This window comes from Balearica regulorum, chromosome Z (assembly GCF_011004875.1).
Source record: "Balearica regulorum gibbericeps isolate bBalReg1 chromosome Z, bBalReg1.pri, whole genome shotgun sequence".
Lineage (NCBI taxonomy): Eukaryota > Metazoa > Chordata > Aves > Gruiformes > Gruidae > Balearica > Balearica regulorum.
This window is the reverse complement of record NC_046220.1, coordinates 73,389,281-73,405,843: the sequence shown is the minus strand read 5'-3', so window position 1 is coordinate 73,405,843 and position 16,563 is coordinate 73,389,281. Positions and strand designations below refer to the sequence as shown.

At 37.0% G+C, this 16,563-nt stretch overlaps 1 protein-coding gene across 1 annotated transcript in view; it reads left to right on the top strand.

Annotated features, from left to right (window-relative positions):
- The window catches only part of SLC1A3 (solute carrier family 1 member 3), a 63,306-nt gene that overhangs the window by 35,893 nt on the left and 10,850 nt on the right, over positions 1-16,563 (top strand). Inside the window, exons 4-5 of the mRNA XM_075740481.1 lie at positions 7,968-8,172; positions 9,582-9,624. Of these exons, the coding sequence (XP_075596596.1) occupies positions 7,968-8,172; positions 9,582-9,624 (248 nt within the window). The remainder of the gene's footprint in view (positions 1-7,967; positions 8,173-9,581; positions 9,625-16,563) is intronic.

Below are 16,563 nucleotides of genomic sequence, written 5' to 3'. Positions count from 1 at the left end.
TTTGCCTGTTGTATCAAAATGCTATACTTGATGGCCCAGGAATTACTTCCAGCATAGATTACTGTCATATTTTTTGTGAGATAACAACTAATCTTGTATTACTGAAACCAAACAGAGTTTCATAAAGTTATTCCACTGAAAGAGGAGTATCAGTAATTGATAACAACAAATGTTTTCATTATTCATGGTTAACTGAAAGGTAAAAATCACTGTAAAGACACTAGAGATTATTTGAGCCTTTACCATTTATATCAGTCAGTGATGGTCTGACATTATCTTATCATGGTTTCACAAACCTTTTCCTTCTAATGACTAAACTGTGGCTAGAAGAGCATGTGTTTGCAGCCAAGAGGATGAAGGATTAAAAAGTCTTGGTCAGTTATGAAATATTTTCACTTTACAAGAGTTAGAAAGGAATGGAGGAAATACATTTGAAGCTAGCACACGTTACACCTATTTACTAGCATATTTTTGCACTGTTTCCATCAAGAAATCTGGAACCAACAGAAAGAGTACAGTTTGCATCACTTTCGTACATGCAAAAGTTTTCAGAATCACTGAGTAATCCATCATCCACATTCAGGTGTATTTCAAAACAAGCACTCTATGAATAACAGAAATAAGTATGTATGGCAGGGTTAGGTTAGCATCCTAAGGTCTTTTTTCATCATGTACAACCTTTCTACTCACTGTAGCAGTGGAGAATCCACCAAGAAAGGTACATCACTTTATTTAAGTACTTATGTAGACTCTTCTACATGTTGTTAAGTCCTACTTTTCTGTTAAAGTCTGTGATTTCTCTGATTCACTCATGCAATGAGATTTTTTTCTTACATATAACAGGAACATGTGTGTGTCTTCATAAGGGTATATTTTTAAGCTGATATTTTGAGGGCAGTGCAAGTGTGAGTAGCTGTGGCCCTCCAGATCTCTCCTGAGCCCAGGTGCTCTTTCACACACCCTTGTTCTCTCCTTGTCATCAAATGGCGGACGGTGTTTGCTCAGCTACCTGGTGAGAACAGAGACAGCTTAAAAATACACAGGAGGAAGTAAGGAATGTTTAACTTGCTTTAGCACCACTGCCACCAAAAAGCAAAGGATGCAGTTTAACAATACAGACAACTTGAAGTAATGGCAAACTGCTGCCAAAATGCTAGTTTTCTGCCCCCAGACACGCTCTCCTTCTGCTTACCATGTATAAGCTCTGGTGTTCACATGACACGATTCTAAGATGATTCAGAATGACAAACTGATGGAAAAACTAACCCTACAAACCCCAAATTTAATAGTTTTCTGTTGGCAAGGGATGGGACAAGACTGCAATGCTGTGAGGCAGGTCTAGTCCATTAGGAACCACTCTTAGCCATTTAATTGGCTCATTGAATTGCACTACTATATCCCAGCCATGAGTTTCATTAGTCAGCTTGGCTTAATCATGGTCACATAATTTTGGATCAAATACAATTACTAATTTTCCCAGTGTTCTTAATGGACCTGGAAAAATTATTAAAACATCTAATTTCATTATTTAAATTTTCATAGTCAAATAAGGATAAGTTAAACTGAGATTTGGGGGCAGCTTCTCCCACCAGTTTATGCAAAAAGACATATTTCAGACATGTATTTTGTATGGCTTCAGGAAGTCACTGGTTGTGCTGATTTAATATTAATTAACTTTACCAATGCATATAGTTCTTTGAAAATGTTATTTAGCTTTTTTCCTTGCAATTTTATTCTTTTACTGCTACTGCTATTAAAAGTATTAATGTTGAGTTTGGACCTGATTTTGTGAAGGGCTCAGTTGTCAAAGCTTTAAACATTATTTAATTTTTGTTTTCTGGGAATGCTCAGCACCACTCAGGACATGCTCAGCAGCTATCAAAATAAAGCTCTAGAGCTTAATCATGTTAATTAAAATCAGGCAATACTTCCACTGTCTTTACCTAACTATTATGTTTCCTTAGAATTTTCCTGTCAGCATATTTTACTGTGACCTTGCACAGTGTTATTCATTTCCACAAATCCTCATCAACATACACAAAAGGGATTGTTCTCATGATCTCACACTGAGAGTTTACTCATCACACAGTGCTTAGTGGATGTAGGGGGTCGGGAGTAGCCCATTTAAGAATGCTTCATTAGGAGAATGGGAGACAACCTTAAAGAAACAAAGTTAGGGCAACACTCCTGAGTCAACAGTTGCCATTATTGCTGTTCCACCGTAGGAGTCCTTAACAAGCAACTGCAATTTCCTAATGAAGAGACTGTAAAAAATAAACAGGGAAATAATTAGCAATAAAAATATGCTCTGCTCATAATGGTTTGCTTTTAAAGACTGAGTCCAAAACATCTAAAGAAAATAATATAATAATATATAAAAATCTACATTAGCAAGGAAATACCATCAATTCATTCCTAATATGTTGTATAAGGAAAGAACTCATAGTCATCATAGAAATCCTCTCTTTTTTATTTCCAGTAGTCAATATGTATGAGGACCAGAATGCACAGTTTGTTCTACACACTCATTTAGAACTTGTTAATCATTTTATATATTTGCAACAACATATCGCTATGTCTCAGTGGGATTCTTTCTTAAAGGCATTCAGTCACCTTCCCACGGATGGTTGTAGGTCCCTTCCAACTGAATTAATCTATTCTATATCTAAAATTTTCACCGTTATGCGTCAAAAGTAATTTTAAAGAGGCCAAAAGTTAAAAATATTGTGGGCAAAATGTTAGATTCTCATTCCAAACACATGAGTTTTAGTGTAGGAAAGCAAACACATGCACTTATTATTTTTCCCAAAATTTCAGAAATGGGGACTTTCAACATGACAAACAGTAGTGGAGTGTTTTAATTGTTTTCAAACTGAAATTATACACATGCATATATGCAGACACTCACATGCACACCCTCTCCCCCCCCCCCGTGACAGTGTCTTGCTTGCTCTGACAAATGATAAAATCACTGAAGATACTAGGACCAGTCCTAAGTAGTGACTGTTTTTTGTGGGGTTTTTTTAAAGAAAATGCCAAAAAAAAATGAATCTTGCTACTTGCCCAGTTTTTCAGTGGCATACTACTTACTGTTGAGTGTAAAGAAAAAGACCCCATTTAAAAACTGTTAGTTATGGGCTCTGATTCAGCAAATGATGTTAGTGATTAACTTCAAGGACAAATATAAGCCCAAAAGTGCTTTACTGACTAGGGGTTTACACACAGAAATAGGGCCTCAGTCATACCAACTGCCAACCAATTATAATTGTGGTAAATATGCATAGTCCATCTACTTAAGCTGAAGTAGGGTCGATTTAGATTAGATGTTAGAAAGAAATTCTTTACTGTGAGGGTGGTGAGGTACTGCAACAGGTTGCCCAGAGAGGTTGTGGATGCCCCATCCCTGGAAGTGTTCAAGGCCAGGTTGGATGGGGCTTTGGGCAACATGGTCTAGTGGAGGGTGTCCCTGTCCATGGCAGGGAGGTGGAATGAGATGATCTTTGAGGTCCCTTCCAACCCAAACCATTCTGTGATTCTATGATTAATTGTGTAAATATATATATTCCTTCTTTCTAAAAATACCCACAAAACCTGCCACTGGCAAAACTCTTAAGTACTGTAACAGGAAAATTACATATGTGCTTAAACTCAAACCTCAGACTGAAATAGCTCATAACTTATGACTTGAGGGCATCGGACTGTTCTGCAAGAAATCGGTTGATGCAGTTGCACTAATAAAGGGAGAAAGTGTTCTGAAGTTGTAGGACTTTTTAGCATAGGCTCTGCTTTTTGGCTTTTAAAACAATTCCTTAGAATTTAGTTTTGAACAAGCAGATCCAAAGCTATTATTGGCTTAAGTGTTATCTAACAAGAATGTGCTCAGTGTATTTTAACTTCCATCTTACTGAGGAGTATAGTACCATTCCTAGCACCGGTGCCCTAGTATAATACAAGGTTACATACAGATTATGCACAACATGCTTTCAATGTCAAGAAAATTAAAAACAATAAAAACAATTCTGGATTCATAAATCCTAGAATTCTGTATAATCTAGGATCATAAGTACAATACAAAAAAAAATTAATTGACACAAAACCAGTCATAGCATAGTAGCTATTCAGGAAAGCTGCTGCATGGTTAGTCCATACTAATTTGCAGAACCATGATCAAGTCAGGTGAACAATCAGAACTATCAGATTAACAATTCAGTATTTTTAACAAGTTTTCCTAACTAGATTTTTTTCTCTTTTCTTGCATCTTTTCTCTCTCTTTCTCCTTTTTTTTTTGCAATTACCTTACTTGCTTGCTTGCTGCCTTTCCTACATCCTAAAATACTTTCATTTCTTCTCTAACACCTTTGTTAAAGAACAATGTAGTGTTTTGCTTTTTGCCCTGACACTCTGGAGAACTCCTTGTCATGTCTTTATTTATTTCACCCACAGTGTGATGGATTCCTCACTTACTTCTCAAGAGAGGGAAAGCGTAGGTGAAGGGAGACAACAGGGCTAAGGGCTTAGGTTTGTTTGCAGTTTTACAGACTTACGCCTGCCTCCTTCTTTCTTGCCTTCCCTTCCTCTCTGCCTTCCTCCCTCCCTCCCCATCAATACTTAAAAAATCATTCCCATTCATGTTGTGTGCGCGCACACGCTGGGAGAAATTATAGGCACTCTGCTCCAGGTTGCCTTGACAACTTCAAGGCATCCCTGTGAGTGAGGACCGGTGGCACAGCAAAGTTTCCCAGGCCCCCTGGGGAAGGGGAGGGAAGAGGAAGAGAGGAGGCAGAGGTGCTGGAGCCAGCAGCCGTGTGGAGGAGAGAGCAGTGAGCAGGATGAAAGGGGCACATACATCTCCTGTGGGACAATGGGAGTTTTGCTGGCTGGCTGTGAAAGGACACACTGAGGATACAATGGTCTGTGACACATGAAAGCTTTGGAGTGAACTTTATTGCTTCTCCATTAAGAACCCTTCCAGAATCCCATTGGCTCTAAGAAACCTTGTCAACATCTTAAAATGTAAAGAAAACAAACTCCTTAATTTTTTCGTCTTTCAAAAACAGACTTTAAATATTTTTTTAGATAATTCTCGTTGTTGGTATGCTGGAAGCTTTAGCAGTTTCAGCCCTAGATGGTACCAAGTGTCCCTCTTGTGAGTTCCCTGAGTTCCCATTAACTTCAGTGGGAGGGAAGGCTGCCCAGCAGCTCCCCAGAATGGGCTCTTCGAGGTGAGAACTTGTTTCCTCCTCATATTGCTTTTGTTCATACTTGGGCCTGTCATCCTTCTGCTTTGAATGCTTGCTGCTATACACGCCATGAGCAGTTAGAGCTCAAGAAGAGAGGAATTACTGTACCCTACTTTCAAGCTGAGAAGTCATTTATATGATTAGCAAGAGCAGAAATGAGACTGAGCAACCTAAAATAAGGGGCCATGTAGTCACAGCCAGACTGCATAATAGCAAACCAAGCTGGAAAGCAACTTACAAAGAGAAGAGCATGACTCTTGCTCCCTGACATATCACTTGCACATGGTTCACCACTCAATCCCAAAATCAGTCCAAGAAAGAATAGGATCACAAGCTCTAATCATTCAACACAGCAATCTTTAGTGTAAAATATGGCCTACACTGACTCTAGTGATTTATGGACTGTTAGAAACTCAATCTTGTATCAAGTGTGGAGCACAAAGAAAGGATCAGGTTTGGTTAAAGCAGTAAGCACATATGCCTGGGAACCCTCTAGAGTGACAGTGCTCAGCATCTGGTCCTGAATCTATTACCTGGCAAAGGCAGGATACTGGGAAGTGACTGATTTTACATCTGTGCATTTCCAAACTTTCCTACCAAACTATATAGGTTAACCTTTTCATGCTCAGGCTGTAAACCAAGTTTAAAGCTGATCTTAGCTAAAATGAAAAAATACATAGCCCATTGCCACTACTTTAGAAATAGCAAGTAAGAACATAAAACAGCAATTAAAATATATAAAGTTGACTGGATTAGTATGCATGCATTAATTTTTCACTTTTAAAATTACACTTCATTTTAAGTTACATACTGATACTTTAAAAATAGTATTTGTAACAAATACTGTCTGATATAAACATTGTGCAACTCAGTAGCAGATCTGAAATTCTCTAAAAATTATTAACTCTATTTTTATGCATTGTTTAATTATATTTGCATTATTTTTCATTTGATTATTTTGAGGAGTCTAAAAAAATAATCAATCCTCCATCCACTGACAAGAGGGCTATAGGCCTTATTTCCTTACAGAATTTCAAAACATAAATCACATCATCCAGTTTTACAGATGGAAAAGCTAAGCAGACTAATGAAGGATCAAGTGCTTCAAATGTTGGATTTCCAGTTTCAGTTTCTTACTGTGCCAGTAACACTTTGTTCTTCCACTGCAATGGCACGTGCAAATCAAACAATTCAGGGTGTGAATCTAGTGATGTCCCTTTGCAATTCACTGTGTGGGTACAAATCTTACTGGCTCTAATGGCTTCTGCTGAAAGGACAAGCAAACAGTAGCTGAAATTAAAGGGTAAGTATGAAGCATGTGATTGGTTTTATACTTTGAAGATTTGATCAGAGCCTGCAACACAGCCTTGATCTCAGTTACATCATTGACTAGAGTACTTTCACTGTAACTCCAGTAACACATATTTCTTCCTTTAGAAGATAGACAGGAATACAATATATCTACAATGATTTGAGAAAACATTTAGTTTTGCCAGGTCATGATTCTAGTTTTATGTTTCTGTATTATTTATATTCATGCAATCCTGTTGCCTTATTTTAAATGCTTTCTCCTCTTAGATAGGTACCCAGAGCAGAAGGTGGTCAACTTTCATTATGTTTTATATGTTCAAAGATGGCATCTAGATTTGTGTGGGCAGTCCACAGAAGTCTGGAGTAGACAGTGCGTATAGGCATCCATAGGAGGAGATAATAAAGCAAAGAGATCCTTTCCTGACCACTTTCTTCATTCCACACTTTGAAAGCTTGATTACAACAAGAAGCATCAACACTGTTTTGAGACAGATGTTGTAGCCCTCCAGATGAAATATGGGGAAGTTACTGACTACTTGAAATTTTAAGAAGAAGGAGCAAAGGAGCATTTTAAGGAGAAGAACACTAACTGCACTGCTTGGAAAGAGAAAGAGCATTTCCATTTCTGACCATCCTCATGAGACACTGCTCCCCAGAGATTCAGAGCTCTTCCTCTGGCAGAACTGCACCTTCATTTAAAAAACACAGTGCAGCTCTGCTGGTGCAATCTGATGAACAAACACTTTAGGAGACGCCTTGGGGAGCACCCTAGTATTCAAATTAGATCAGATGCATTAAAACGAGCCAAGGATTAGGATTAATGTTGCAAGTTTTGCAAATCTTATAAAAGATTCTAAATGCTTATTCATACAATAGTAAGGATTTTCTGAAACAAGCTAACAGTTTTTAATCTGTTTTAAACTCCCATGGCTTGCGACAGAGGTAAACTCTGGTTGTTCCATTAGGGATTGAAGAAAACTCTTCATATACATTAATCGTAGCAAACATTATCAATATTACTTGAGAGTATTCTGTTTTCTTTCTTACTACTACAAATTTGGTGCAGCACATTTTTCAGACTATAGTAACTACGCTAATCAAAAATGATGAATTGGCCTACTGGAATACAGGGAGTGCCACACTGCATCAGACCAATAGTCTTTGCTTTTAACAAAGTGTTAACAAAGCACAGAAAGCTGTAACTCTTGCAATAACAAATTATTTAATAACAAGCATTAGGGGTGGGATGGGAAGACAGGGGTAGTACAAGCTGCAAAAGATGGCCAACTTACCTTGGGTAGCTTTAAATGTACAGGTCATCAAAACTCTTCCCACGAAACCATTTTCATCATGCTGAGTTTATACTGTTTACTCACAACTGTATGAGGTGAATGTCCTTGTGCTTAAATTTACTAGGAATTGCTGCCCTGGATAGTAAAGCATCAGGGAAGATGGGAGTCCGAGCAGTAGTCTACTACATGAGTACTACGATCATTGCTGTACTGATTGGTATAATCATTGTGGTCATCATCCACCCTGGGAAAGGTACTAAAGAAAACATGCACAGAGAAGGCAAAATTGTGCAAGTGACAGCAGCAGATGCCTTTCTTGATTTAATCAGGTATGGCTATGATATCGCACATTTTCTGTACCAACAGCAACAACAGTAATATTTAGATTCACACGAGAACAAAAGTAGAGAATTTTAGACAGTGACTGCATAAACTAGCCCAATTTCTTTCATCTATGTGATACCATTATCCTTAACCCCTACAATGCTATGAAAGAATACAGGGATTTATTTTCAAATCAAGCTGTTGCAAGGGAAGAAACTGCTTTTAATATTCCAAGAAAAATTCTTTCTTTCGTGCACAAAAGAAAGACTTCTATTCTGCTGTCTGCATGGGTCTTTTCCCCTCCTTCCATAGTACAAGCCTTATTACCAAATTCCTCTGCTTTCCTTTACTTCCAACTTTTGACAGTTTTCTCACTTCACTTGAATCCCTGATTTAGCTGTTGATCTTAATTTTGAATTGTAGCCAGCAATCTGGCTGCATCTACTCAACTTGTTAAATTCTATGGAACGGGAAGTAAATTCCAGGAACAGGCAAGTAAAATGCTTGAAATAGAGGGGCACAGATATAAAATCTTGTTTTCTCCTTGCTCAGAGACTCTGCAATGCCTCCTTTATAGAGCTAATATGTCACAGATGTATTCCAGGGAGTAGGGAAGCTGAGGTTTTGAACTCGGGAGCTTTTCCACAGGTAAAGCCACCAAAATTTTGTGTTCCACTAACCCATTTGGAGAAGCCAGAGACATGGAGAAAGGCCTCCAAGAGTCATGCTGCCAGGAAGGGGGACTTCAGAAAGACCCATGAAGAGGTTTGCACTCAGATTCCTCAAGATCTATTCAGTTAGGCTGCTTCTAATTCCCTCAGAAATGTCACCATTCTGGAAAGCCAACAAACAAACCCCCCGTATGTAACAAGTATACACACACATATATATATATGATTATATGTGTATGTGTTATTATTAAAGAATACTCAAACTTCATTAGTATTTATTTCTTAATCATGACAAGACTCTAAATTAAGTGATAAATGTCATGATGTACTAGGCTACATGACTGCAAAAATTGTCTGACAAGTAGAAATGCATTAAATATTTATAACTTACTTATTAATCTGGATTCAGAAAGCATTAATAAATACAAAATTAAAAGTCAGTACTGCCCCACAGAGCTTTGTTCATTTGGTAATTTAGCTAATATTCTGCTCCATAACCAGACCTGCTATACAATATTGGATACAGAGATTGCCAGGATCTATCCTACCCTACTACATTTCATCCTGATAAAGCTAACCAGGCCAATCCTATATGCAAAGCTCTACTCACGTATACATAATTACATATTTGTCTTAGGATTCCTTTGAAAATTAGGTCATCAATTCTTTTATTAGCTGTGCCACTACTTAAGATATTACTAGAGTCTTATTACTTCTCATGTTATTTTCTTTCTTTTTCACAGAAATATGTTCCCTCCAAATCTGGTGGAAGCTTGCTTTAAACAGGTAAAAATGTTTTGTTATTTCCAACTAAAACATACAAAGCAAGAAACTGAAGTTTAATAGCATTTTCTTCAGGAATATCACATACTTGTTCTTACAGCAGAAACAAATCTTACATATTCTGCCCCTTGTCAAAAAAACCCAACCCAAAGCAACCAAATCTGTGCTTTGTTTTCAATCACATTGTCTCAGTATTTGCTATGAGAAGTGAAGAAAACACCTGGCACAGCAAATCAAAAAAGAAGTTTTTTCAAAATGTCAAATTTATAAGTCTACAGCAAGCTTCATTAAAGTCAATCCAGAATTTACTTTTCAAAACCAGTGTTATGTTAAATTGGGAGATACTGAGATATGTACCATTTGTACAGAGACTGTAAGATGTTCAAATACGGCATGTGAGAAATGTGCATAGGTTCAAAACAAAGGCAACAATTTTGTGGATATCAATAACAAAATCAAACTAGGGTACTTCCTGTCACCTATGATAGGAGTGCATAGGAATGCTCTTTCTATGTTGCTTCCCAAATTCCTCTATCGTTGGCCTGGTCTTCATCTTAACTGTTCTGCAGAGAAAATAATAGTAACTAGTTACATTCCTTTTTAAAAAGGAGGACATTATAGATTCTGTGAAAGCTATAACGTATATTTCCTTAATCTAATTGCTTCCTATTGACTCCACAGACAATGTTGAACTGATACTATTTAACAGTTATTGCCATAGCAATAAAAAAAAAGCTGCAATGTGGAGGTAAAGAAGCAAGAGGATAAAGTAGAAACCTTCCAAAGTCCAGCTGAGTTACATCTTGCATAAGAGTTGAAAAGAAACAGTAACATTTCATTTAGTTATATAAACAGAGACCAATAAAAAGCAGTGACTCTCTAGATTAAAGATTTGGTCAAGATTAAAGATAAACTAGATTCAGGTCCAAAATCAGCAAATGCTATGCCTCTGTTTTCAGTAAGGATCATGATGAATGCAGGATGGCGATGCAGAAGAGCAGTATGGAAATACGAAAGTCTGTATCTAAGCTAGAAACCAATTCAAAGAATTTAATGTAATAAAGTCAGGGAATGATATAATTTTTATCTCAAAATAATGAAAGAATGAGGGCATAAAGTTACAGATCTAGCAGAAAGTATTTTTAATAAATCTCTCAATTTGGGAAGTTATTATCTATAACAGGTGAAAGCAATCATTGTGCTTTTCAAATGGCAATTTCAAAAAGATTTGGGAATTGATTTAAGCAGTTCATAACCCATTAGCTTGATCTTGGTTGTACTGAAGAACATAAGTACCTTCAAGGAAAGAGTATAGATTTTGTAATAAATGAAAATGAAAAATATGAGGGGGGGGGGGGAAGAAAGAATAACACAGGTTATTATTAGATTCAATGAATCTAATCTCTTTGGACTTCTGTAAAACAGTTTTTAATATGAGGGAAGTGATAAGGGGACAAGATTATTGTAAAATTGTAGAATTTGTGGAGATAGTAATGGAAGTTGCTGAAGGACTAGGCGTACCTCAACTGATATTTTTATAAATGACATAATGAAATTTATGAGATGATAAGAAAGTCTGAGCACTTTGTATCAAGATGTATAACAAATGCTAAAGAAAGTGGTATGTCCCTGGCAGACTGTAATACTATAAAGTCACAACAACAAAGTGAATTGGCTCTTGCAGATATTGGCATGTTTGGTTACCTCCTTCTAGCTCTTCATCACATGTGAAACAAACATTTAGAAATTAAGAGTAACTTCTGCTTTGAGATGAGAAGTCATCATCAGAAAGAAAAAAAAAATTAAACCTCTTTGAATATACTGAATATATTCTGGTCATTACATTCAGAGGAAGAGTCATGTGAAGTGAGCACAATGGAGAGAGGAGTTGCTGGGATTATCAAAAAAGCACAACATATAAAGCAAAAAGAAGCTTGATTTTAAAACTATTCAGGTACAAAAGCCAAACTGGGAACAGAGCTGTAAAAGATAAAGAAAAATGTCTCTACAAGAAGAAATGGAAATCACTATGAGTGAATTTAAGAAACTAGAAAAGTTTTTCAACCATCAATACCTGAAAGGTGAGGTCCTGGAAAAATCTTCAGTTAGGAGTTGTGGGAACAAACTACCTCATCAGTTTTAAGATGCAGCTTGAGAAATTCTTTTGATAAAGTATCCTACATCAACAGGAAACTTGACTCAGTGACCAGCAGTCCTAAATCTATGTTCTTAATTAAAGATGTCCTGTTTACATCTTTAATGATTTAACAGACTTACATATACTGTTTACATTATGTATATTGTATTTCTCATGTGCTTTACAGCTTAAAGGGATTTCCAACAAATGGTTCAAAAAACAGGAAATGTTTTGTTAAAGTTTTTTTTTTTTACTTTCAGCAGCAACTATGCTTACTGAAGCACAAGGAGTTTAATCTGTCATACTGATATTATTACCTTTTGAATCAGGTACCAAACCCTAGATTTGTAGGTATAAATAATTTGTTGTAGCAGATTTTTTAAACTAAAAAACATTTTACAGGAGAAACTTGTATGTGTAAGATTCATAGGTATCCAGATGACCTTGAACATCTGACTCCATAACTTTATTTTCCAAAGTTTACATCAGGTTTTTCATATGTTTCTTGGAAGATTTATGAGGAATCATCGATCTGGCACTAATCTGGTTCTGTAACACCGTGTTTGCTGGCCCAAACACAAAACAGACCACTACTCATAGTCATCCACACTCAAAGCCATAATACTGACCCATAGCTTTGCACACCTGGAAACCATCACTGGCATATGCACGCCGCATTCCAATCACGCCTTTTGAAATATTAGGTGTTCATATTCTGTTTTCCAGCATCCTTAGGCAGGTTTGTTTCCTGACACTGGAAGGTTTTTCTTTCTTTCTCACCATAGCCAGCAGATAGGTCCTCTAATGACTGTGTTAGGACTCGCAGCAAATTTTGAACCTACTACTTTCTCCATCAACAGCAAGCACTTCCCAAAGCATTTCCACTAATACACAGGACCAACTATCATTTCCAAAGCTTTTAACCTCCAAAGATCAACTATTACTCAAATTTTGTAACACCAAGACATGGAAATTTTACTATCCTTTGCATAATTAATTTTAGTGAAGTAAAGTTAGTTTTCTGAATGTGGAATTTCTCTTCTGGAAAATGAAATGGAGCTGTGTGGAGAGGGTAACCAATGTGTGAGGGAGGGCTTATAGATGGAGTTGGAAAAGCTTTTATAGGATTGCTGCTGGGAGAAGAAGAGTCATGAAGGAAAACTGAGACCTTGGGACATATTTAGGAAGAATCTTCCTAAATTTTCTACAGTTCCTCATTCAGACTTCTGGTCCTTTGGATTCCCTTTCCTGTTCTTTCCCAGCAAGTCTGTGAGGCAAACAAAGCTGCCTCCTCTTGCTTCTTCTTCTCCTCCTCTTTCTCCATCTTTGCACATTTTCTTCCCCAGAAACAGGAAGAGTGGTGGAACAAAATGCCCCTTTCCCTCTAAAAAGGATCCCCCATTGCGGATCCCAGAAGCCAGGAGGAATCCCCGTAGAAGAGAGAGTCCATGGAAAAGCTAAGGAAATCCTTTCATTTAAATCTTTCCATTGAGAATCAGCAGAACCATTTCAGACTTAGCTGGCGGCAATCAGCCCCAAGCCCCAGGAAAGTCTACAGGGACAAAGAGCCACCCCTGCCTAGCATGCCAAGTTGAGAAGAATCTGGAGGGTGCAGGGCTTTAGCTTCATTCTGTTCTTCACTAGTTACTCCCTTTCTCCCTGAGAAAGATCAAAGTCCTGTTGGCACCCTGTCTCTAACAGGACGCCCTCCAATTAAACCAGTGGCAGATAAGGATCACTGGAAACAACAGATTGTTAATCCAAACAGCATACTTTCTGGTGCTCGTTATTTCCATATGAGATACATTGCTACCTTCACTATGCACTGATCATTTGGGGGCTTTTGTGATTTTATCAGCAACAGGAGAATCTGAAAAGACTGCAGATAAATATTCCATGCTTACCTAAAACTAGATTACTTTATTCAAAAATGTCTCTATACCACTATATTTTCCCCTAGTTTAGGGATATCTAAAGAAATCTTTGAATTTGTCTTTCAGCTCTGGCCATTATCTCTTCAATTCTCTTTCTATGCTAAATTCAAAAATGCTGTCTACCCTGGGGCTAAGCAGTCATAAGCACCCTGCTTGATAAGCAGATACTGCTTTTTAACTGCTTGATCTTCGTGCTGTGCTCTGTCTATCAAAAGACAAAAGAAAGACAAGTGAACTTGGTCCATCAAGAGAAACAGAATCAGTCAAACAATTTGGGTCATTCTGTTGTGAATAGGTGGAATTCGATGCCAGCTGAAGCTTAAAGAACTGCAAAGGTGCATCTGATAACTTCATTTCTTCAGAACTATTTTTAATTAAATATTCTTTCCAGAACTCACCCTTATCAAGAGGATTGGAATTGTTAATCACACATCCAGACATGAATACTAACTAATATATGCTGTCTATTTCTCAAGATAATTTTGGCTAATTAAGATATATTTTAACCCGTGTCATCAGCTCTTCTGTAGACTGCTTTCACACATGCCCATAAGGAAAGGAAAGAAAAAATTAATTAGGAAGATGGGATATCACTGCCTTATTTTTAATTTCTTTTCATTTTTAGGTTTGCATTTAAGCAAACTTGTTGCTTTTAAAATCACCATTCACTAAAAACTACATCATCATACAGACTTAGCACAGACAGTGCTAATTATACCAGCTCAGAGTACTGACAAGAAATTATGAGTTTTCAGACAAGTTACCCATGCAATTACCTTGTCTGCAAATTAGCCACTAGAACGGCTACTGCCATGTTATAATGCTGCTTGTTACAAAGTCATGCTATATATTCAAGTCAAAATGACTGTGGGTATCTTGTACTACTAATGAAAGAATAATAAAAGTGTGAACAACTAATACACTCTATTATGCAATAAAGTAATTGTATTGTCTATCTCATAATGAGATAACGATTAAGATTGACTTTAAATTTGTTCATTAGCACTGTGTCTTGTAAAAATGTCCAGAAATTCCATTATTTTTTATATTTTACTTGCAGATAAAGTTGTTCATAGAAAGCTGTTAGTATTACTATGTTCCAGAAAATATTTACCTTGCTCCTAATTTGTTCTCCACCAATGAAATTAAGGAAAAGATATGAGTATTTTATTTTGCATCTAAAATCTTACCAGACAAAAATACTGCTGCTTGGAGACAAAATGCACCAAACATCCTCAGAAATGACAGGACTTCAGTGATGTTGTCTAGCCCATCACAGATTATCAGTGTAGGTGTGTGGACTTCTAGTAAAACATAACCAACTCTTCTGAGATGCTTAAGCCTACAATATGTTATATAAGCAGGTTTTGTTTGTCTAATTTCTTCCATTACCGAATGTTGCAAAAGAACAAGGATCTGAAGAATCATAGTGTGATATCAAAGTGTCTGAGTTACCTGAACAGCTGGTAACTCTGATTCCCACCAAGACAGAGATCTGCCTGAAAGTACGAATCACCTAAAAGCTCACAAAAGGATCTCTTATCTCCAGTTTCTCTGCAGAGCAGTAATAGTTACTCTGTTATTACCTCATTTATTTCAAAATCTTTAACATTTTCTATCATCTTGAACGTGGTATTTCATCCTGTCACTTCCTATAACTAGTTGGCTTTTCACCATTCCACACACAGAAAATTTGTTTCGTGGTGGTCAAGCAATCTCGTATTTGGTTTTCCTTAATTTCTTTTGCTTCACCAGGAACATCCTCATGACTTTTGATAGACAACGTTGGGCATAATAAGACAGAGATATCCACAGAGTTATCCTTAACATTATTTAGCAATAATAAAAGAAAGGCTAGCTCAAGTGACTGTACCAGAGCAAATAAAGTTGCTCTGATTCCTATTGCTCAGATTGCCATTTTGAATCTCTAAATAAACTGTTTTTCCACTGCTCTGGAAGGGGTTCTAGAAAGAGTGTTCTCCCTAGTAACGTTTCTGAATACTTAAGTCTGACCAACAGGATGAGTCAACAGATAAGATCTACATTTCTGTGTACCAGTCTAGTAGCTGAAATGGACTTTGCTAAGTGAGGTCCTAAAATCCGTATTATACTCCTAAAGAGACTTAACTAACAAGAATTAAAGGCATCCTCCTGCTGGGACAGAATTCCAGAATCAAAGCACAAAAAAAGAAGGAATATGCTTATTACAACCTAAAATGATTCCTAACTGGGTTTTTAAAGGTAAGAAACTTCATGTGACTGTCTTTCTCCTCTGTAGCTGCCCAGCTCCTCAGTCTCCTGTCATAATTTTTGAGCCCAATGGCCTAATTTGACACGAGGGAGGCAATTCTCAGACAAAACAAGACTGCACTGCCACTGAAAAAAAAAAAGCAGTTTATGACTTAGCTCGTGGCCTGTTTCAACTGGCAGCATCCAACCAGCCAGGCAGCAGACATCTAACACTAACAGCCATATCACATGTTGCTTTTGACCTAGTCAAATAGGTAGGAATGAGAGGACTTGAGAGGTAATGGAGGACAATCAGGACAAAGTCAGTTAAGAGGTGTCACAGTTAAGTGAAAGTAGGAAATGAACTGGAAGTTTGGTAGAAAATTAGGCTTTAATTCCAGTCCTCATTAAACATCTTGCTTAATGTTTGTCTAATCTGTATGCCCACAAGTCCAGCACAATTACACCCTTCAGATATTTGCATTAAGGAATTTTTACCTAAGTTTTTTTCTACTGAAAAACAGTAATAAAAAAATATATATATAACACAATTATCATACCTGTACACATTAAAAAAAAAAAAAAAAAAGAATTAGAAATGTTTGTTGTACAGTGTTTGGCAGAAAATGGTCATAGCAAAGG